At 40.4% G+C, this 23,026-nt stretch overlaps 2 protein-coding genes across 2 annotated transcripts; both read left to right on the top strand.

Annotated features, from left to right (window-relative positions):
* Window positions 1–7,558: 7,558 nt before the first annotated feature.
* On the top strand, window positions 7,559–16,098 carry grhl3 (grainyhead-like transcription factor 3). The gene is made up of 15 exons (XM_041813253.1): window positions 7,559–7,687; window positions 9,029–9,203; window positions 9,297–9,361; window positions 9,937–10,207; window positions 10,289–10,519; window positions 11,159–11,270; window positions 11,415–11,509; window positions 12,078–12,236; window positions 12,341–12,410; window positions 12,495–12,619; window positions 13,349–13,374; window positions 13,481–13,566; window positions 13,654–13,739; window positions 13,894–13,958; window positions 15,146–16,098. The coding sequence occupies exons 1-15, from the start codon at window positions 7,671–7,673 to the stop codon at window positions 15,261–15,263; spliced, it is 1,701 nt and encodes a 566-aa protein (XP_041669187.1). The 5' UTR covers window positions 7,559–7,670; the 3' UTR covers window positions 15,264–16,098.
* Window positions 16,099–16,576: 478 nt separating this feature from the next.
* Window positions 16,577–21,379, top strand: cldn23l (claudin 23-like). Its single transcript, XM_041813341.1, has 3 exons — window positions 16,577–16,751; window positions 19,672–19,723; window positions 19,884–21,379. Exon 3 carries the CDS (start codon window positions 20,050–20,052, stop codon window positions 20,782–20,784), a length of 735 nt encoding a protein of 244 aa, XP_041669275.1. The 5' UTR covers window positions 16,577–16,751; window positions 19,672–19,723; window positions 19,884–20,049; the 3' UTR covers window positions 20,785–21,379.
* The last annotated feature ends 1,647 nt before the right edge of the window (window positions 21,380–23,026 follow it).

Here is a 23,026-nt window from a genome sequence, read left to right as displayed (position 1 = left end):
AACAGAATTTAGGTTGAAAATGATTCAAAAATCACTTTACTGTTTTCCTCTACATTTTACACAGTGTCCCAGCCTTTCTGGAATTAGGGTTTGTAAATGCATTTGTCATTTTAATTAAACTAAATGTTTTGCAGTGCCTTTCAAAGGTTATAATAGTAAAGGAGGAAGTGGCGGTGGTATAAGAGAGGAATCACTGCAGTTAATGGAAAGGTGTCAAAGCTGTACGGTAAGAGGTAACAGGTGCACCTCTGTTATTTTCCCAGTGCTGAGGAGCAGATAGAGTGCAACACAGCCCGCAGGCTCCTTATATCTCTGTCAACCCTCAGCACACATTCCTCCATGACAAACCAGGCATTAGAAGATAGAAGGAGAAAGAGATGGAGAGATATGTACGCTGCGTAGGAGTTAATGAGAAGGATTAACTGATGAACAAAAGAACTGGATTCTAGTTTGATTAGTATCTTTACCTTGCATGACTTACTGACTTTGTCTTTTGAGTTTCAAATAAAAAATCTTTGCATCAAGTTAGAAAAAAACATGAGAAGAGGTCAAACTACTCATTACAGGGAGTGTAGGAGCAGGAAAAAGTAGGTGAAAGGAGTCACACGGGAGGCAGAGGAAAAGAGTAAGAACGTGGGGAGAGGATGTGATGAGAGAGCTCCTTCTCAGCGGCACTGATGCAGAGAGCCAGCGCTGATGTTTGTTTGTCAGCCTCCATGCGTGGCTGCATGTTAACACGCACACTCACACAACACAGCAAAGCGGTGGGACACGGGGTCCTGGTTTCACTCTCAAAGGGTCAGTTTCACAGCATGAAAAGGAGCCGTTTGAACGTCTTTGGGCACCCTTCCACTTTTCCACCTTCTGTTTCAACACAGGTCTGTGTGGGATCGTTATCAGGCAGTTCAGACATGAAAGTTAAACGCTGAAGATAAAACTGATGGAACTTTTTCTCAGCCAACAGAGAGGAAATGTTTTCTTCCCTAAAGTTGATTTTATATTTGCATCACAACACTGGAAAAAATGGCTGACTCACCTTCACCACCGAAGAATTTAAAATTTTCCTGTCTTGAATCCCCATATTTATTGGTTTATTTTATGGAAAATAATATTTGTTTCAGTTTTTAGTTACAGAGAAAGTATTACTCATGGTGTGGTGGCCATGGTGGTGGGCAGATGAAAAATCTACTGTGACCTCTGACCCATGGTATTGCTAATGAACTGGGTTGCATGGCTGCTGGCATTACAGCATGTGCATGCATGAGCATCAGTTGACATTGGTGTGTGCAAAAGGTAGAGCTTGAATCAGGCACAAACGTTCCACCCTGACCCTACCTGACCCTACCCAGCTTTTTTTTTTTTTTTAATCAGTCGACTCTTAGAATTTAAGTTTTGCACTACAAGTGTGGCCACGATAATTAGCACTACACCGAAGCAGTTCAGCAGTGAGGATGAACATGCAGACATCACTGTGCAATGAATGTGCTGAGCTTTTTGGAGAGCATCAGTCTGTTAACAAATGACTTCACTGGTTAAACTTAGCTGCATCAGAACAGGTGGTCTGTTCAGGGTTCTGCTTCTTTTTCCTTCACCTGTGTGTAACTACATGCCACGCTCTCTCTCCCTCACTCATCTCCACTCTCCGAGTGGAGCCAGCATCGCCACTTTTTAACAGCTTTTCTCCCTTATTATGTCAAAAACATACTTTTAAAGAAAACAGTGATATAATGTTTATTTTATTTAACCAGGAGTATTACCACTGAGATTCAAAAATTTCTTTTTTAAGAGGGAGTCCTGGTCAAGACAGTGGCATGATAGGTTTCACACGAGATAAAACGATATGAAAACAAGGTGACGTCAATCAACAAATCAGCAGCTTTTAGTCGAAAAACATGTGCCTACGCTGCTCAAATGTTCCCTAATCCTGGCTTTAAAATCCCCTAAACTAATGCAACATTCAAGTTTAAGATGACCCTGTAGGTCAGACAAAAATGACGGACCAAAAACATTAAAAGCTCTTTGACCAAAAACAGGAGTCAGGGGAGAACAGAGATAAGAGGGTACTGCATGAAAAACATCCTTTTAAAGAAAGATATACCAATGTTGCATCCTTGCATTGTAGAAGGAAGACCCTGACCAGAAACAGATCACAGAGTAGTACAGTGCACTGAGTCAAACATTTCCAGAGAAGATGAGGTGGCATTCATGTAAAGAATATCACTATAATCATTACAGACTAAAGAGAATAAGCTGCTCATAGTTTTGTTGTTAAGACTTAAACACGACCAGTGAACCTGGGCAGAGTGTCTGGTCATTTTTTCAGTGAGTCTGAACCTAGGGAAGTTGTTCTGATGTTCTAAGAAAAACGGCTAAAATGTAATCTTGCTGCTACGTCTGACAGGACATCTAGACTTCACTCAAACCTGACCTGTCCTGGAGGAGGGGATCCAGGCGGCCATGGGCCACTTCAGACCAGAGGATCGGACCTCTGGGCTGTTTTAAATATGATTACAATTTTGGTACAAAACATTATCTACCATGTCTCTAAGGGAACCATCCTATTCAGATGATTTAATCTTTAAATTTACTTCTAAAAACAGACTTTGAATGGCAGTGGACCTCTCTCTGCAGTCAGTACTTTAAAAAAGAAAAATCTTCAGTCTCAAACCTTGTAGTGCCGACTATATCTCAGTCATGATAACATTTATATTCTTAGTCTATTTTCCACCTTTCATGAGTCGTCAGTTCCCTTTAACTTCTGTTTCAGAACCTTGCTTTGATGGTTATAACAGTAACTGAACACATAATTAGATTAGTTTATTATTTAAATGACAGTAAAATGAGCTCTAGTTGAATATCGATCACCATGATCCAGATTTAATGTGAGTAAAGCTGGTTAGATTTAGAATTTTTCCTGAGGTGATTGCAGAGAGAGGAACAGAGATTTACAGTGATGTGTTAATGAGGGACAGACTGAGAAAAACTAACAAAGATGAGGGTGAGAGAGAAAACGAGCAGATGAGAGAAGATCTTCACACCTTCAACGAGTCGACGACTACTGACAGTGAGGCTCATCCATGCATTTCTCTGATTTGAACCTGAAGTCAGTCTGGGATATGTAGGAAAGCTTAAATAAGACTGTCCTACATATTTCTGATACTTTAGATAAATACATGCATTTGATTGTAAAGGTGTGCCACGCTGAGAAAACTTTCCTCCTTTCTCTTTCTCTCTTGACTCGATGACAACTCGCCCCCGGGCCTCCGTGTGTTTGCTTGTGTGTAACATTCGCTGAAGGTGTGTGTGAGTGTGTGGGTTGGCTACACAGCACGCACCTTTGAGTGTTACCACGCCAGATCCCCTCAGGTGTCAGCCTGTGCACAACAGACACGCACGAACAGATAAACAGCCACGTATAATTATACATGCACTCTACTCCATCTCTGTCCATGAGTGCACACAGGTGAGGACGACGGTATCCCTGACTGACATGAGGAGCCTCATTGCTCTCAGATTCCTGTAGTTAGAGCTCCCTTTTGCTCCTCAGGAAATTTGGGTCAGTTTAATTGTGAAAGGGAACATTTCATTTCATAATAAAGCTTTGTCTTATTGATATTAGGGGTGGAAGTAAAAATCGATTTAGCATAGTATAGTGATATTTTGTCTGGCAATATTTTGTATCATCTCGTCCACCAAGTATCGATTTTTTTTAATTAATTGCTCATAGAAAAATATGTTTGTCCAGTGAAGTTGGCAGAGGTGATGGTCATAGAGCAGGAGAAAGTTAGTACAACAAACATGGCAGCACCAGGGAAAGGACATTAGGAATGTAAGCAGGGCATGAATGAGATTACACATGAGGTTTGCAAGAAATGCTACATTGAAATAAAATACTGTGGAAAGACAGCATACATGAGGGCAATACTAATGCTAAATCAGCTAAACAGTTAAAAAAAAATGGTATAGACCACAAAATATCGCAATATATTTTATCGCAATTAATTGATATGAGTGGGTTGTTGCCTGAATTCATTGATTAAGTTAGCTTCTGAAATAGTAAATATCAATTGCACTATTAATTTCCCGTTTAGCACATTTAGAAAAAAACACTTCCTGTGATGCTGTGGTCTCCATCACATTCAGGGCTAAAGTAAAAGATTACATTGACTTATAACCCTGATAGAGCTGTTTTATGTTCTTCTTTTTGAAGTTGTCAAGATCGGTAATTCTAACTTTAGTTACAGTGTCATGTTGAGGTTCAAGGTTTCTTTATAACACCCAGATTTGTTAGCAGACTTGGGTTTCAGTGTTCCAAATATAAAAAACAACAAATAACAGCAACACTTAGTTAAAATTCAGGACATAATCTGACAAAATGCATTAAAAACTAACATTAACATGTTAAACATTAAACTATGTCATAATAAAGACATCCACTTTACGATAAAACATATTTCATTAAAGTTAAAGTCGTCATAGAGGTGTGACGAGAGCTCGAAAAATGAAAACATCATGATGAAAAAAGTCTCGCAGGATTGACAGGATGCATTGCAGCAGCAATAATAACAGAAAGAGGGTATTTTCATCTTTCAGAACACTCAGAAGGGCTCAGTATTTTGAGTAAATTTTAAACTGAACGCTTTTTACCTTTGCATGAGCAGTAATTTTAATAAAAAATAAAAACACAAATGCACTCTCTTCAAACATTAAAATTCCCTTTTTCATGGCATGGACATCAAGCCTTCATCAGGAAGGCTGTCAAAGTGTTTAAGGTCAATATGTGACCATGTCGTAAAAATCAAGGCATTTTAATGGTTGGCGAGAGTACCTTACAGTTTTTCTTGTTCATTCATTAACTGCATGAATCCCATTTCCACAGAGCATGTCAACAAACATTTCAATAAGTTCATGAAGCACTTCTTTCTATAATATTTAAACAATAATTTTACCTTTACTACTGTAAGTACATGAAATTCACAGTAACTGTTTTTTTTTTTACTTATGTGCAAAATTCTTGTTCTCTTTCCACTCCTGATTGCATTCATGTTAGATGTAGATGACTGTGAATATTAGGGTGAATACCAAAGTTTAAAATAATCATTTTAGCCTCTTCCAACTGTTGGGAAAAAAAAGATACACATTGGCTACTGATATCTGTTCACGCTGTTATTTGCAGGTGGTCGATGTTTGTCACCAATGTTAAACTAATTAGTGCTGCAGAATTATAATTTGTGCAATTACATTATTGAATAAAAGGCTTCTATTTTTTAGTATTAAGAGGTTCTCAGCTGGTCCAGCCTCAGGACCCACCAATACCTTTGATGACAAATCACGACCCGAATTTAAAAAAAAATTCAACAATGCACATTTAGTAAATAAAAATGTTGCACTTAAGATCATAGATGTAACAAAATTAATGACAGGAACAAGAGCCAGGGCAAAACTAACATGTTTTAGACCCCTCTTTCCCCATGATAACATGTAAATTTCAGCCAATTTTCCAGAGATCTTGGGAAATTACTTCATTAACACAGTAGAGGCAGCTCTATTATTGCAAGAAAAGAAGATGAATGAGTTGAAATATTGATAAAACATTTAAATTGACCCATTATCATGATAAAACAGATAAAAATAAACACTATAGTTGCATGTTATTCATAGAATTTTGCCACCATTTTTTTCAAGACATACATCCGCGACCCACTTTTGGGTTCTGACCCACCAGTTGAGAAACACTGCCCTACAGGTTAACAAAAATGCCACTATTGTATACTATTGCAAACAAACCTTTATTTTCAAAGAAGGACATACTTTTATTTTTTGGTTAAAAATTGAGTTATTTTGAAAGCAGTACTCTAAAAACTTCAGGTTTGTATTTTTTTATGCTACCCAATATCTGTGTGTTTTGAGTGCATTTTCATGAATAACCAAGCAAATAGACCCACAATAATTAATGATATGGTAAAAAACAAAACTATGAACCTACTGCCTTATAAAGAATAGTTCTATGTTAAGTGTAATGGAGTCCATTGAGTCCTATGTTAAGCATAATGGAACTAGAAGACTAAGATCATTATGTGCACAGACATGCTCCGGATCTTTACTTTTATCCGTAGACACCAGCAGGTTTAGCGCCACTCCAGAGGAGGACAGAGTCTGTTTGTTGTGGGACTTTGGAGAAACTGAGAACCAGATTCATTTTTCTGTTTACTGTCAACCCTATGATGTTTTAAGGGATTTACTTTTTTCAGAAAATGTCTGTGATTAAAGCTGACTGTTTTTGGTTTGATGATTAAGAAAAACTTGAGTTTTGCTTCAGAAAATGAATCTTTTAATAGCAGATTTTATCTGCAAAGCCTGGGAGAAAGGGCAGAATGTAATGTACATTAATGGGGTGGGAAAAGATGGTGCAACTTTGTAATTGCTTGTTATGAATTGATTTTTTTTCAGAGCACTGCAATGATATTTCTGGTGTTTTATTAACCCATGAGTGTCGGCCACTTTTTCTGCATGATACGCAAATGAAGTGCAATCTATTATTTGTGTATTTTAACATAATAACAAACTGCAATATTGTCTAGTATAATCCCAACCGCTCGAGCAGTACTACAACCAATGCATCAGTGCATCCCTAACTGATTTATACCAACACAATATATTCTTGTTGCAAAAAGCATCATCTGGCACATTTGCAGCATGAGTTTTCTATATTCTGCACATAGTGCAAGCTTGCATCAATTACAAAAGCAATCCAAAACTAAAGTATTCCATATGATATATGAATTAACCTCTCTGTTTACAAGTCTGTTTTGCATAAGGAACATTTTAAGTATTTTTGATTTTTAAATACAAGTCAATAACATTTCACATCAGATAAATTAACTCAATTTACTAAAAAAGGCCACTTTATTTGTGTATTGCATACAATTTTTAATAATTGTTTTTTTCTATTTATGCTGAAATTTCACAATAAATTCTGTTTCTCTTTGTTGTGAAAATTCAAAGTTATTTAAAGTCAAACTTTGTTCATTAAAAACTTCTTCCCATTATTCTAACTTTTTTCCCCTTAAATCTCCCCTTAAGCCTCTTGCGAGTTATAGCAGCAAAACTGTGGTATCCGTTCTTGCATCTTTGATGCCATGACTAAAAAAGAAACCAAAACCTGAGTATGACATGTAGAAATGGGGGTGAAAAATGATACTAACAAGCTATCAACATATTAAAGCAGAGTTCCAGGCCTATTCTTGCTCTCTCAGAATCATTACCAAACCTTTCACACCTCCTGGATCTCCAATCTCGCTCTTTTATCCCTCATGCTAATGAGGCTCCAACACTCCTGCCTGGGATTGTCTTGCTAAGTGCTCTCTAGGCTGCTCATTCAAAGACATGCAGGCCAGTTTCTCTCCAGCCAGGGAAGAGTTAATGATCCTACACCTGTCCTATCAGACACCTGTTTCAGTTCTCTCAGCCAATCAGAGCACAGAGGGAATACTTGGCTCACATGAAATAAATCTGGGCCCCGTTCAAGGGAACTACAACACTTGACTCATCTGTGTGTCACAGCTCCTCTCTGCTAGACTGACAGACTCACTGACACGGAGAGAGGCATACATTCAAGCAGCACAGAGTAAAAATAAAGGAACCTATCCCGGCTGACTTGGACTGGAGACATGACCAAAGAGACTGAGTAAGTTCTGTGAGGATTTTCCTCGAATTTTTTACTAAAATGTGCCTTCTATTATATGTCAAAACAGGTTTTATTTTCACTGGGATAAAAACTTTTAGTTTTACAGTAAGAATCTGATGCTGGATTTCACTCTGGGGGACAGAACCCCCCCTTCTTTTATTCTGCAATGAGACCCCCATGTGAAAAATCCCTGTTTTAAGAAAGGGGTGTTTTGCTGGGGAAATTGATATGGATAGGTTTAACACACACACAAGCCTGTGGTTGTAGCGGGTCTGTTTCGGCTTGTGTTGTCACTAACCTAAGGGCCACTGAGCACAAAAGAACACCGGGAAATAAGAATCTCCTCTTGAGGTGTTGGACAGAGACAGGGGGCAATGACAGCATGTAATGCATTGAATTACATAATGGTGAAACCCTAAACCCCAGTCCCCCACTCTGTGTCTATGTAAAAACATCTGCACTTGGCTGGTTTTAGGAGGAATTAGAGAGGAACTAATGGAGCTGTTGTGGGTAATTTTGCAGAAGCTGCTGGGTGTAACACAGAGAGACAGGTGCATCTTAGAGCAGGTGTAACGCTGCTGGAAGACCAAGCAAAAGGATTGATTAAAACAGTTAAAATGCAAAGTTTAATAGCAGTATATTTAGCTGTGACTTTCGTTAATCCTTGCAGGGACTCGCTTGATTTTTCTTTAAGCATGCTGCCATGCAAATCTGTGGTCTTCTCCTATCAGCACATTTAATTAGCTGTTTATCCAAAGTAAACTGCCACTTATTTGTTCATTAGCTACTTCAGACCAATTTCAAAGGGGGCTTATCCTGGTAGGCAGGATATTTACAATCCAATGTTGTAGTGAGTCTTCCCAAACAATCCTCAGAATCCCAGGCTTTTCTTCTTCATTACCACTGACATGAAATCCTGAGCTCACCTGAGTGCAACAGTGTGGTTCTGTTGATCTAGTGAGATATCTTGTCATCTCTTATGAAACCAGTGCAAATAAGTTAGTTTGTACAGTGTTCGGATGTGTGTGGGGGAGCTGTTTGTGGGTGGCCCTTTGGCTTTTAAAACGCTTTTTTGACGCCGCTGCTTCTGGAGGGATGTTACTCAGCACTGAGGTTTTGCAATCGAAACCCTTCACACTCAAGGGCAAGTATGTGCAATTCCCCAAGGCCCAGGTATTGCTCCAAAATTACAACTTAGGCTCACAACATCAACTCCTATGAGCAAAACAAGCCTTTAAGATGCCAGAATATATGTATTTCCCCATTGGGCAATGTGATAAATCCAAATGCAACCTCACTGAGCTGTCAACTTAATCAATCACTGTTTTCTTTTCTCTGTAGGACTCTGGGACTGATCTTTCAAAGCGAGAACTTCAACTATAACCGTTATACTAACCACATCATGGACTCCTGGTCCTACCTGGAGAGCTCTGTGCCTGAGCTGAACCCCCCCAAACCAAGACTACAACCAGGCGACGACCTTGCAGCCTTAACCATGCTTTATGAACAGTGCAAGGTAGATGAGAAAGACTCATGAAAATCTGACATTTGTTTTACAAGTTTGAGTCAAAATTTGTCAGCCTGACCACTATTTATCTTTTCTTTCCAGAGCCAGAAAGAGCATAAGAACGCTGTCTGTTCCCGTGCAGGCAACATCTGCAAAACAACAGAGAGGTAAGGCACATAATCCAGCTGTTCATCTAACACCCAAATGCATTGTAGAGAGTGTTACTACAAAGAGAGAAAAGCAGGATTTGGAAGGCCAGAGGGATTACTGTCTACCCCTGCAGTCCTTCCATCCATCCATCTATCCTCTCTCTATCATACCTGTCTTTCTTCAAGAATTTCCCAACAATCCAACAGTTGTTTTTCCTCCCTCTGTCCTCACTGAGCTTTCCATTCCTACTTCTACTTGTTAGGAGAGTGATGGTCATTGTTGGGGTGCAGTGTTGGCCCCTCAAACAGAGAAACTCAAACACAGAGAATAAAGAGAGCTGGATTAGGGCACAAACAGTACCCACCCCGACCCCAAAGGTGTCTTTCTTCAAACTCTCCCTGCAGTAGCTGTGTGTGCTGAGAGAGTTTACTGCTGTTTGTTTGCACAGGCTTCTGTGATGCTCCAGAGCCACTACAGTTTGTCTTTTTTAGTCTGTTTCCTTACCTTCTTTGTACCTGGGTGTAGTATTTCTGTGTCATGCTGACCTGACAATTAATCACCTTTCTCTTCTTCCTTTTTCCCACCCTGCCAGGACTCCAACAACTACCAATGACTTTACTTCACTGGAGACATCCGCCAACGTCATGAAGATCCTCTCTGAGAGCGTTCCCGCAAGCCATCCTCAAGAGGTTTTGGGATCCAAGCAGAACGCCGTCCTCCCCATTCCCGCAACCTCAGACACCTACGCCACCCTAACCAGCGTTGTATCGGACACTTATGACAAGCAGGAGCTCAATATCATCTTTGACTCCTTGCTGCAGAAGTGGCCAGAAAGTGGGGCCTTTCCAGACCCAAGCACCGAGGTAGGTTTAGTGACTTCATCTTGTTTGTCATGCAGCGCTTTGTCTTTTACGTCTAAAACTTATATCATTTCTGTATCATAGACTCTTCCCTACAGCGACCCCTTCCCTGAGGACCAGTCCAGTCCAGTCTACTCCGGCTCCTACACTGGCTCCCCACCAGAGAGGTTCAGGAGCGAGTTCCAGTTTTCCCTTGGCGCTCCACTTGCATCTCCGTACAAGCCTGCAGAGCTCCCCATGGTGTATCTGAACAAAGGCCAGTTCTATCCCATCACTCTGCAGGGAGTGGACAGCATCTCTGCCACCAAAGTCAAGGTGAGTCAGTAAATCGAGGGACTTATACATTTGGGAATACATCTGGAGTTCTTGTTTTGATGCTTTTGCGTGCAGGCTGTTTAAAAAAAAAGAAAGAAGAAGAAGTGGTGACTTTTGTTCTAAGTGGCATCCTTCCCTGAAGGCTTTTTTCACTGATGAACACATAAATTCCTTGCGTGCCACCAAGCCAACCCTTCCCAAAAATCTGTCCCTCCCTTGGAGCCAGCTCCTCAGTGACTAATTCCCCGCTGACACCCTGCACACAGGGCTCCTACCTTTAAAAAGACACTGTCCTGCCCTGTATAATTTATCCCTGAGCTGGTGTAATGAGGCCAGAGAGCAGCTCAGCTCAAGGTGGAAAAATAGAGGAGTGGACAAGAAGTGAGAAAGGTGTGGTATGCCTTTAAAACATTGGTGACAACCCTTAACTTAGTCAAGTGAATCAGAGGATAAGACTATAAACAAACACACACCCGTTCACTGCAAATAACTGATGACAATGTGAAGAGAAAAGGGGGATTTAGGGTGACAAATGGGACATAGAGAGGAGTTGGTGTAGTCAGGTGAAAAGGATTGCTTACAGCTTGACAAATGTTCCTAACTCTCTGCTTTTCTGTCATCTTTCTCCCCCAACAACAGACAGTGGTGATGGCTATATTCGAGAATGACAAGAGCCCAGAAATGCAGCTCCGCTTTTGGAATCACTGGCATGCGCGCCAGCCAACCGCCAAGCAGAGGGTCATTGACATCGGTATGTTGAAAATACATTTGTAAGATTGCTAAATGGCTCAAAGCAGAACACTGCACCAAGGACGTAAAGTGTCCTTTGTGCTCTACTGTATATCAGAAGCATCAGTCTGAAAAGATGATTGAAATGTTATTTTTTCTTTTACAGCAGACTACAAAGAAGTGTTCAGCGGCATCAGCAACATAGAGGAGGTGGCCTTCAACGCACTCTCCTTTGTCTGGAACCCAAACGAGGAGGCCAAGGTAAATACTTACACAACAAATCATGCAAGCACATAATTATCAAACGAAACAATGCGTTGATATTTTTGCTCTTTGAGCAGAGGAGAAGGAGCACAACAGGTGGCAGGTTTAGAAGGAAAGAGAGGAAAGGTAAAGACAGGAGGTGGAGAGAGAAGGAGTGGCTGTGGAGGTAGGGGAGGAATCCCAGAAATGTGTTTGGCCCTGAGGCTCCTGTCACCACAGCAGGCAAGAGCCACGACAGCTAATTTGAGCTCCTCTGTGGCCCAAAGGCGCCGGGGTGGGGCCACCAAACCTGCTTCAGTTGGAGAGAAGAGGGGAAAATGAGAAGCAGAGAATTTAAAGATACGCAAAGGATGAAAGGATTTAGTAATCAGATGTGAGGAAGAGAGAGAAAACATAAAGAGGTTTCTTTTTCAATTGAAAAGTACAGAGAGAAGCAGAGGATCGCTAAAAATGTGGCATCACGTTGTGCACAGATTTTTCCTTTGCTTTACTGGCATACAATATTTGAAACTGTCAACATGCCATCATGTCTTACATCATCTGTCTACAACACATTGTCTTTAAGGTGTACATTGGCATCAACTCTCTGAGCACAGACTTCTCCTCTCAGAAAGGAGTGAAAGGCCTGCCTCTCATCATCCAGATTGACACGTATGACTTCAGCTCAGGAACAAACCAGCTCATACACAGAGCAGCCTGTCAGGTCAAGATTTTCTGTGATAAGGTATGAATCATATTCCTTTCATTACTCTTTTATTGCACATGAAAAGGAAATGTTTGTCGAGTGTTTAGGAGCTTCACTGACACTGTATGGTTGTGTTCTTTCAGGGTGCAGAGAGGAAGATGCGCGATGAGGAAAGGAAGAGATCCAAAAGGAGAGGAAAGAATGATGCAAACAGTGAGTACTGCACCCTCTAATATTCTTACGATAGAAAACAACATGCACAAACTGTTTTTAACTGTGGTTAACATTTGTTTTCAGCTAACAAGTCTTTAGTGAGCAGCTCCATAGGCAGTGATTGCACCTTCTTTCAAACCCTGGACGACCACGTCACTCAGCCAGTCCTCTTCATCCCAGAAACACACCTCTCCAGCTTACAGCGCATGGTAGGTCCTCCTTCAACCACACTGTGTTGTTGCTTGTAGTCTCCTTTCTTCTCCAGTGTTGAGTGACTCATGTTCTCGACCCTTGTATCCCTTCAGGCGTTAGGACAGGCACGAGAGAGGCAGGGAAAAACTGTGGGAAAGTATGCGGTGGGAAAAGTGGGCTGGGAAAAAGGAGGGGATGGTGTCAGGGAAAGTGAAAGATCAGATGAGTTAATTGAAGTCGAAACCAGGCGCAAGTACAAGCCACTGCAGCTACGTTAGGCTATGGGGGTTTAGATGAAAACGCACACATCTGTTGCACCTTACAGTGTGCACCACCCTCATACTCCCTGAGTCTTTCAATCAAAAACTTGCAAAAACATAGCGGTGAGGGTGCTGTTCAGGCAGGCCAGTTTCCACACTATGTGAACCATACTTAAGTAGAGGTCTTGCATCTTCTTGCTGTAGCAAAATGACATAATAAAGTGCCTCACAGTTGGTTATGAACACAGAAAACGTCTAAGATTGGCCTAAAAGATAGAGCGCTTCTATCTTTGTCTCTGCATCAGCGCCCATGCTTACGTTGATCTGTTAGAGGTTACGGAAAATGCTGCCCTAAAGAAATGATAACATTCCTTTTTAGAGGTGCTGCGCTCAGACAATGGTGGGAAGGGGGGCATTAAGCAATACTTTTATCAGAGTGGTGTCTCATCAGATCTCTAATCAGCTCTCCTCTCTTTGTCTCTCTAGGCCGTTCCCATGGACGAAGCTGAAAGGTAAGCACGAATAAGACTACACTAACAACACTCCATCCTGGTTATTTTCCAAACAAAAGCACACTGGCTGTTTTAGTCTAACGTTAATGTCTGATCTGTTTTAAAGGAGTTCAATGAAGAGATTGTACCAAAACAGAGACCAGACAAACTCTCCGCCCAGCAAGCTGGCACGTAGAGATGACCCACAAAGAGGTAACTTGAAAAATGCAATATAAAACTAGAAAACTTACTGGTATTGTCATATTTTCTGAAAGCTAACTGTTTTATTGTGTCCTGTAGTTTTGCTCTACGTGAGGACAGGCGCTGAAGAGGTGTTTGATGCACTCATGCTCAATACGCCAACGCTGGCCGGCCTACGAGAAGCTGTAAGTAACTTCAAATGCATTCCTCATTTATCTGACTTTGTAGTTTCCCTCCGCTTGTGCTCACATAGCATTGTCCTTACTGTACGCCATCTCTCAAGCATATCATTTGTCCTTCTCAGAAGTTCACACTAACAGACTGCCTTTCCTCCCTCAGGTTTCAGAAAAGTATGGTATGCAAAAGGACACCATTGGGAAAATCTACAAAAAATGCAAGAGAGGGTGAGTATCTTATTGTTTTTCAGGTTTAGCCCAATGCTATTACACGGGTCGCTCTGCTGCTGGGGTGGATTAAAGGATTTCACTCTATGCAGATGATGCGCATGATTTCCGGGCTTAGTTTTTACCTTATCCTTCTTTAAGGATGCTCAGGTCGACAGACAGGTTAGCTGGCTTGGCCGGCTGAAATTTCATAATTGTAGCTTCACCAAAAGAAAGACGGAGTGACTGAAAGATAATTATCTCAGAACTCCTGCTGATGAGTCACCTATGACTGTTGTTCTCCTTTGCTTTTATAGCTTAATCTCATCTGACCACCAGGAAGTTTTCTGTTGTTGAAAGAGTTAAGTTTGATCAAATTAAAGTCTTGCAAGGACTGTAAATAAAAAAATGGATCTTTCTTTTACATGACAAATTTTACAAACTAAAAACTGGCATAAGTCAGAGAAGTCTGAACAACTATATTCTACATTGAAGGAGGGGCTTAAGGAAAGTGCCCCACTTAAAAGAAAGATAAACCCCATAGTTCCCCTCTTGTCTGAGTTATTCCCATTGTATGTTTTGTTAAAAAAAGTCTGGTTGGCAGAATTTCCCTAAAAGCTAATAAAACAACCCTAAATTCATCAGCTGTAGCTCAGACAAGCTACAGCTGAAAAAAATATCATACCCGAAGTGTCTGCATGTAAAATCGCAGTAAAGATCAGAGGTCAGATGTTAGTAAAAACGTCCCGAGACACTGAAACACCTTTGGGTGATTTTCTCTGCTGCGTGCTTGCAGCAATCACTTCAGCTAAGCTAACAGGTTAGGTTGCATTCCCCCCGCGGTTTCCTCCCTCCTCTTGTCTTCAATCAGCCTTGTCCCTGCAGGCAGAATGCATGAGTTCAGTCATTAAAGCCTTTAAGACTTACAGGTTATTCTGAGTGGAGGGGAGGAGGAGGAAGGTGACCTGATTTACTACTCCTACTGATGGAGGAGATATACTGCTGAGAAGTTTCCTTTAAACAAATGACGTGTTAAAAGCAAACAATAAACCTGGTGACCTGATGTTTATGTGACACTTGAGTGAAAAGTAGAGCGTGAAGTATTAGGAGCTAATTTGCATTTACAACAGTTTTGCTTAGAATAAAGTCGCTTTACTTGGCCTACGTTTTGTGCACCTCTGACTGAGTCTTTGCTCTTTCTTTGCCAGGATCTTCGTCAACATGGACGACAACATCATCCAACACTACTCCAACCAGTCGGCCTTCCTCATTGAGATGTCCGAGGTCACCAGCGGTCAGTTCCAGGTCACTCTTGTTGAAGTATGAAAACCAGTATCTGATCAGCTGACCGCTCCACTGAAGGACAAGAAATCACAGCTGCCAGTTTACACCACCTCGAAAAGCACTGCCCAATCAGAGACAATGTGAGCTGTGATTCCCAAAACCAGAAAGAGAACTGGACTGAAGAAACCTCTCCAGTTTCAAGCTCAACCTTCCTCAACCATGTAAATACCACCAGCCCCAGTTCTTGTTATTTGAGTTTAATTTTAACTAATGTAACAGCAATTATGATGACCTTGTGTAAATAATGTAAATAGATTTTAATAAGACAGTGTTTAATGAACTAGCCACGTGCATGTTGCAATCAGCTTTCTATGAATTATGTATTTCAATTTTTTTTACACAACTCAGTACAGGCTGTGTACAGAGATTTTTCAGCGTTTTTAAGAGGTTGCTATTCTTGCTGCTTTCAATGTACTCATCATTTCTTCTTCAAAAGTCACCCACAACCTTACTCAGTATGTTTTTTATACTGCCACAAGTGTGCTCTTGTAGGTTCCTGTTAGTTTCACAACTATTGTAGCCCAATGCTGGGTTAAATTCAGAACCGAACGTCAGACATTTCCACCCAACAAACCACACGAGAGTTAGTATTGGCCATCATTAAGCCCAAAGCTGTGGACATTTCCTGCCTGTATGGTGTAACCACAGACCGATCCCCCCTCCCTTGAATCCCTATGGACTTTTATGGTATGCATGTGTATGTGAGTGTGTAAAAGGTTGCAGGATTTTCTTCCCCTATATGCATCATTTCAAAAGACACATGTATCCCTGTAATATTTCATTATTATACCATGGTAATTCTGGTTGTATTAACATATCTTGCCTCTTTTGTAAGAAAATAAAGAAAATGCATTACAGATTTTCGTCACTGACTCATTTATTTTCATTTATGACGCATGCAGATCAATTACTACTGGAGCAAACAAAAGACGAGCATGATGGATGCTGCTTTTGTGATTATAATTAGTCTTTTAAGCTTAAGTGCATATTGGAGACAGCTCCATCAGTTTTCTACAATCAAACACATTCATGAGAGCTTGCGTGAGTTCATCACATAAAGGCTATTTGTTGTCTACTTTTCTCTCAAAGCCTGTTTATGCTTTAGCAGACAAGCCAACTACTTTTCCCTATTTGGTGACACTGACGGGAAAAGGCAGGGAGGCACTGTCCTAGATATAACACAGACATCCTTCAGTGAGTCAAAGAGAGGGGTATCGCAAACAGGAGGCAGCAAGGCTCAGCGGGGAGGAAAAGGGACAGACACAAGGACAAATAGAGACATAAAGACAGAGAAAACAAGCCAGCAGAGACAGGTGGAGAAGAGGCTGAGGCAACAACTCATAAGAGGGAAAAGAGAGGAAGAATAATGAAGAGGTGGTTGCACCATCTGCTGCCCGAGAGAGAGAAGCATGTTATCGGTTCAGACGAGAGATCTGCAGTGAGATGCACAGCGACAACCCCTCCTGAATGGTAAGTGACTACACGGACCGTCTGTGTATGCGTTTACATATTTACTGCCTGTGTGAGGTGTTTGGATTATTAATAACCGACAGTATGTTCATCATCTTCAATTCATGTCCATCCTCCTCGGTGTTGTCTCTCTCCCTGCAGACGTTTCCATACATCTTCTTCTTCCATGCTTGCATCAAAACAAACCATTAGTAAACACGTGCATCCAAAGATTTAGACATAACTGAGTTAAAAAATAAAAGCAGCAATTTAAAAATGGTAATGCACTGGGCCATTTCTACCTTTCTAAAGCAGAGAAGAAGTGTTTGTTTTGTCTCGCTTTCCCGTCATGTTAACAAGGTCAAAATATTCCAGTAGCAGAACAGGAAATGCTGAAATATTTCTGATCATAATGCTGGCGAAGGATTTAAGACACAGAGGATGATTAAGGTCAGGTATGTGTTTATGAGAATACCTGCCACTGACTTGGCTCAACACAACGGACAGACATAAATTCTGATCCTGTTTTGATTAAATTATTCCTGTGTATTCTGGTAAATATATTTCATCATGACTATTCTTAGACTAAAATAATCAGCTGCATGCTTTTAACCCTCAGGTCCCCTTTAAAAACTTCACACTTTTCCCCTTAAATCTCCTTTAGGTAACTGGGTTTATTTTAAAATGGGATTTTTTTTAAACATAAAAAAAATTCTATTTGATGAATGCAACATGTTTTTTTTCTGCTCAGGGATTATAAGTCTGGAATATGTCAGTGATTAGCAACAATAATGATTTTTTTCCTTTTTTTGCAATTGCCAAAAAAAAAAAAAAAATCACACACATCCCCTGCAGCCCTGAAAGTACATGAATAAATACCCTTCCTAAATAATAAAAACACGATACACAAATATTACATCCCAGTTATTTTATCAACTTTTTGAACTCTGAAATGAAATTAATTCCAAACGTGAATATTTTTGTCTCTAAATGACAGGGTTACAGAGGAATTAGCATGATTTCATATTTCATATTTAGTGCAATGGCAGTAGAATGAAAGTAAGTGATATGAATGATAGTCAATAGGGCCAAAAGGGGCTCCAGGGGAAAGACTGTCAGTTTTTTCCTACACAGTGGAAAATTTTGTCAACACAGTGTGGATGCTGAAATTCCAAAACTGATTAAAAAGTGAACATCTTTGTCAGATATCCTCATCTCAGCATAATAACCAGTGAGAGCAAATATATAGTTGAAAGGCCCTCAAAGGGTTAAAGGAGGGCCCGAGGGTTAAAAGACTTTTCCTGACTTTCAAGAATTTCATAAGTCTGTCATCTCAAGCTAAATGTCATCAACCCTGCAGTGACATTTGCACAAGTGAAATATTTTTTCATTGATTAAAGGTCAGAATAAACATGCATAGTTAAAGGTTAAATCACGACCGGTGATTATTTTTATTATCAGCCTTAATTCTTTAATAACTACTTCAATGTGGGCATTAATATGACAAAGGTCACTGAAACCTTTAACTTCTATTAATTCAGTTTCTGGTGGCTCATATTCACTACCGTGGATGTGAAAAGAAAAAAAACCGACAGATGTTAAAAATTCTCATCACTGACAGGCACAACAGGAGCTGATACATGAACTGGGTTTACAGGCAGTGTGTTTAAGTGAGAAAGAATGAGGATCCAAACCCTGCTCTCACACAGTAAACAGATCACAGACATTCTGAGCAGGAGCATACCTCCACCTGTACTTTAGAGCTTACTGAATAACATGCCAACACTCCCATGTCTGTCTTAGGTTTTATAGTGAAATGCTGCATGGCCTGCATGAAGTTATGTAATTCCAGAACAGCGCTAGAGTGAAGACAGTGGTGATAGAACAGAAAAGTATCTACAGATGCATAAAAAATTAGAACATCATGAAAAAGTTCATTTTTTCTTGTGACTTAATTCAGAAAGATAAATTTCCACATATTCTAGATCCATCAGGTGAAATATTTCTAGACTGTTTCGTTTTAATCTTGATGATTACAGCTTACAGCTCACAACAATCACAATGAAACGTCTCGATAGATTCTGCCCGTGGTCTCTTTCTTGTTCTCCTTAAATGATGCTGTTTGGTTAAATCTGTTCTCAGACCTGGCACAAATGTTTCAGACTGGAGCTTTGCAACATGGATCTGCCTGATGCAGACATGGAATCTGGAAAATCTATTTGCTTTGCAAGGTTACTGTCTTTTAAAAACTTGATGAGATGTTTGAGCTTCTGTAAGACCTCAATCAAATAACATTCATAACATAAGGATAGTCAAAGATTTGGTATTAAACTGATTTGTGAGCCATCTAGCCGGTGTTTTTCCACACTAAAAAAGTCACCTCTGAGTGTCTGTGTGACTAAACTGTTTGTGTTTGTCACTGTGAGTCACATCTTTGACATGTCTCATCTGCGTCCTGGAGGACATTGTTTCTCTCCTCCTGGGGGCTGAGACACCATTGATGGACTCGCTCTGCATTCAGACACCGGCCCCGACATAATTACGGACCACGCTGAATTCTTCCAAGGTCACAGCCAAGCATCAGTCATCAGGCACACACTTCAGTAAACACTCACAGTTGAACTCTAATGCTAACATTTCAGCACCCAGTTAGACTCTTTCTTACAGCCTAAGTAGGTCTGTTATAAATAAAACCTCACACACGCACCGCCATGATGAGACTGGCCAAGTTGTGGTATCCTAGCAACAGAGACAGACATCACCCGCTCCGTCTTTTCCTGTCCAGCAGCAGAGCCGTGAAGCCAAACCTCCTGCTTTCTCCGTCTGCTGTTGGCGCTGTGGTCTCTGCTCCACCTCACACCTCAGCTGTTTGTCAGATTGCTTTCCCTGCATCACTGCGACCTTGTATGCACTCTGAATTAATCTTTCTCTTTCATCCAAGGAGTCACAATGAGGAGTCTGCAGGTAAAAGGGAGAGGATGTTCAATCAGGAGGTAAACTTCCATTCATTAAGGCTGTATATTTCTGTGACTGTCTTTGCTTTTTTTAAATAGATGATTGATTTTTGAACAGAAAATTCCACATTCCTTCCTTAACAAGCTGGAACATAATTGTGTTTTTCACTTACACAATCATCATGCCATATCCTTTCAGAGGAGACGGTCGCTGCTCTGAGGGGTCCCACGATACCAACAAATGCTAATTAGAAGGAAGATCAGCAGCCCTTGCCTCTCTTTTGGAAAGTACTTTCATTTTTAAGCAACTGAAGACAGGAGCTGGCCGCTAGTTTTTTTTGTAAGAAATCAGGACTGTATTGCTGATGATGCATACTCCAGCCTCCATGGTGATGGGGATCGTCTTTTCCCCACTGGGACTGGTCCTCGTCTTCACTGCTGCCATCACCCCTCAGTGGAGAGAGGGACAGGCACGTCTGAGTATGTCCGGTCCGGGGTCTGTGCTTCGGTCTGGGCTGAAAAGTCAAGGCTCTATGGACTCCCTGCTCTTGCTTCGCTCTGATGGACTCTGGGAGAGCTGCTTACAGGTGGAGCACTCGGAGCTGAAACAGTGCTGGCCCGTGTCGGGTCTGTATCAGAGAGACCACAGGGTCCGACTTGCTCAAGGTCTGATCCTGACCTCGTTGTTCCTGTGTGGCACCGGCATTGTTCTGGCGTGTATCGGGGTCCGTTGTTGGACGGATCTCCCTCTGAGAGGTGTCGCTGCTACAGGTGGACTCTTGGTGGTGATTGCAGGGCTGCTAAGCCTGACTGCTCTTGGGGTGTACACACACAACCTCGGGATCTTGGGCATGGGTAGCCAAGGGATCAATAACCCCAGGTTCCCCCACCTGAGCCTGCGTCCGGCCGGCTCGCTCTACTTTGGCTGGCTGGGCTCGTGTTTACAGGTGCTGGGAGGGAGCGCGCTGCTGTTCAGCTTCAAACGACCAAAATGTCCAACCTGCCCATCCTGCCCCGAGCTCCCAGCCTGCCCCGCCTGTCAAACATTTCCAGAGATCGCCAACAAGCAAGACATGAATGTTTATGAAGTCAGCTGTTAGGGGATGAACATACCTGGACAGACGTGCCCAACACACCGGTTACTGAATCTGCCAGCCTATGAGATCAGGTAATTTAAAGATGACTGCCTGATTCATGGATGATAATGTCTGGTGTGATGGATGCAATTTCCTCTAGACATAAATTTTCTGCGTGTAAAATAAAACAAAAAGAATGACAGAGAACAAAAATTGTTCAAATCATCATTGTTGAAAAGAGCTCAAGTTCCTGCTGCCTTTTAACTGCAACATGTAGTAAAAAATGACTGAAGAGTCTCGTCGTGCTGCCTTCATACTGTAGCCATGCATACGTACTGTTAGCAACATGATACATCTTTTTTGTGTCCGAACAAAACTGTGAAATGTATATACCTGTGATAAATCTAAAGAGCTGTAGCTTCAACAAAGTTAGGGCTTCAAAAACATTAATCACTCTGTAGAAAGTTGATTTCATTCAAGCTTCAGTTTACTTGTTGATGTTTTAAAAAAGTAATATTTTTTCTTTTGAATGAAAACTAAAATCTTATGCAATCTGCTTTAAATGTTTTCTCGATACAATCACAAAAAAACAACAGCAGGACTCAGACTGCTGATTGACTGTCAGGGTAAATGTCTGTATGATAGTTAAACTGAGAAGCGTTTATCTTGTGAATGTAAAGTTTTTTTCCTCAACGACAAACTCTGAGAAGAAAAATAAGTGTTTGAGTAGGAGGTTGTTGTTTGTCCTTTGCTAATGATTCATTGATGTAAGCTTGTTCTGTTGTGTTTATACCTGGTTGTGCATTTAATTAAACGTTTCAACAACAAATCTGTGTCATCGTCCTTCTTTTACAGTTTTATGCAAATCTGAAAGCAGAAGCCGATTCGGTTATAATTGAATATTACTCTCAAAAACAAAGAGGATAATGCATTCTAGTCAGAAAACAGCTCATCAGAAAGGCAACTCTAATGATAACTGTCAAGGAAATTCCATTTATTACTAATCACTCTATTTGACACACTACACACAAACACACCTTTTATATTCATGTGGCTTGTTTGAGTGTCAGACTCATTTCTAAATTTATATAAATGATGAGACGAGTGGGAAAACTCAGGAGTTTGTCTTTTTATGGCAGAATATGAGATCTGAAATAAACAAATTAGGAATGTGCACAGTTAGTGGACAAAACACTTCAATCCCTCATTAGTCTGCACCAAATTTACTAGTTGGCCAAAGTAATAAAACATAATTATTCACTGCTACAGGAACATTACTAAAATAATAATATAATATCAAGCTGTTATGTAGCTGAGGCTGTAGCTCCAGTTAAAGGTTACCGTCACTACTGCTGCACAATTAATCTAATAGTAGAAGCATTTGTGATGTCAGGCTGTTAAAAAAACATGACGGCTAAGGCTGAAATTATTCTAGTATTCATTAGTACTTGACAGTTTACAAGAGCGCCTGCAAAAAGGCCTTTAGTTTACAACAGTGGCACTGTTATCTTTATTCAGGATGTCCGTGAGGTCTTAAAAAGTATTCAAAGTTGATTGATAAATTAAGCAAAACTTGAGGCTTTTAAAAAGTGTTAAAAAGTCGTAAATGCAAGACTATGAGGTCTTAAATGTCTAAATCTTCTAAATTTGTATCTTCACCAAACAAAGTAGTTTTTAGATTTTCTGCTTTTGAGTTATGTTTTATTTGGATCACATTTGATATTCTTTTGAAAATGCACCAGATAATTAAAATTAATACAACCAGACCAGACATAAGGGCTGAACAATTTGGAAAAGTGATTTAATTACGATCCCCCCAAATTTGTGATTGCAATTTAAAAAGATTTTCTTCTTAATAATTCTGCTCTTATGTTTTGTTTTGTTTTTAAACACAAGCAATAAAGCATAATATAACACAGTATTAAACAGATTAAACTATGGCTGAACAGTTTTGAGAAAATATTCAATTGTGATTATATTGACGCTACAGAAGAGGATTAGGGCCACTGCAAAAAAAAAATTGAGAAGCAATTTTTTTTTTTTTTACTTGTGAAAAAAGTCAGAACTCTGACTTTTTTTCACAAGTCAAAAAAAATTGCATCTGAATTTTTTTTTTTGCAGTGGCCCTAATCCTCCTCCGTATGACTCAAAATACAAATTTGATGTGAATCGTATTGAAGGGAGTAAAAAGTCTTGATTGAGAAAAAAAAACATACAAAAATGGGGGAAAGTAGGATGTTTTTGTAAACTACCACAAAAACTGACA

The sequence above is a fragment of the Cheilinus undulatus genome, linkage group 18 (genome assembly GCF_018320785.1).
Source record: "Cheilinus undulatus linkage group 18, ASM1832078v1, whole genome shotgun sequence".
In the NCBI taxonomy this organism is placed as follows: domain Eukaryota; kingdom Metazoa; phylum Chordata; class Actinopteri; order Labriformes; family Labridae; genus Cheilinus; species Cheilinus undulatus.
Note: the sequence above shows the minus strand (reverse complement) of the source record. Positions and strands in the feature narration are given on the sequence as shown.

Excerpts from the sequence above, each read along its gene's own strand:
- grhl3 (XM_041813253.1), top strand. Across the intron at positions 12,237-12,340 it reads TCAAGATTTTCTGTGATAAG|GGTGCAGAGAGGAAGATGCG; the intron begins GTATGAATCATA and ends GTGTTCTTTCAG. Across the intron at positions 13,740-13,893 it reads TGGCCGGCCTACGAGAAGCT|GTTTCAGAAAAGTATGGTAT; the intron begins GTAAGTAACTTC and ends TTCCTCCCTCAG.
- cldn23l (XM_041813341.1), top strand. The coding sequence starts at position 20,050 with ATGATGCATACTCCAGCCTCCATGGTGATGGGGATCGTCTTTTCCCCA.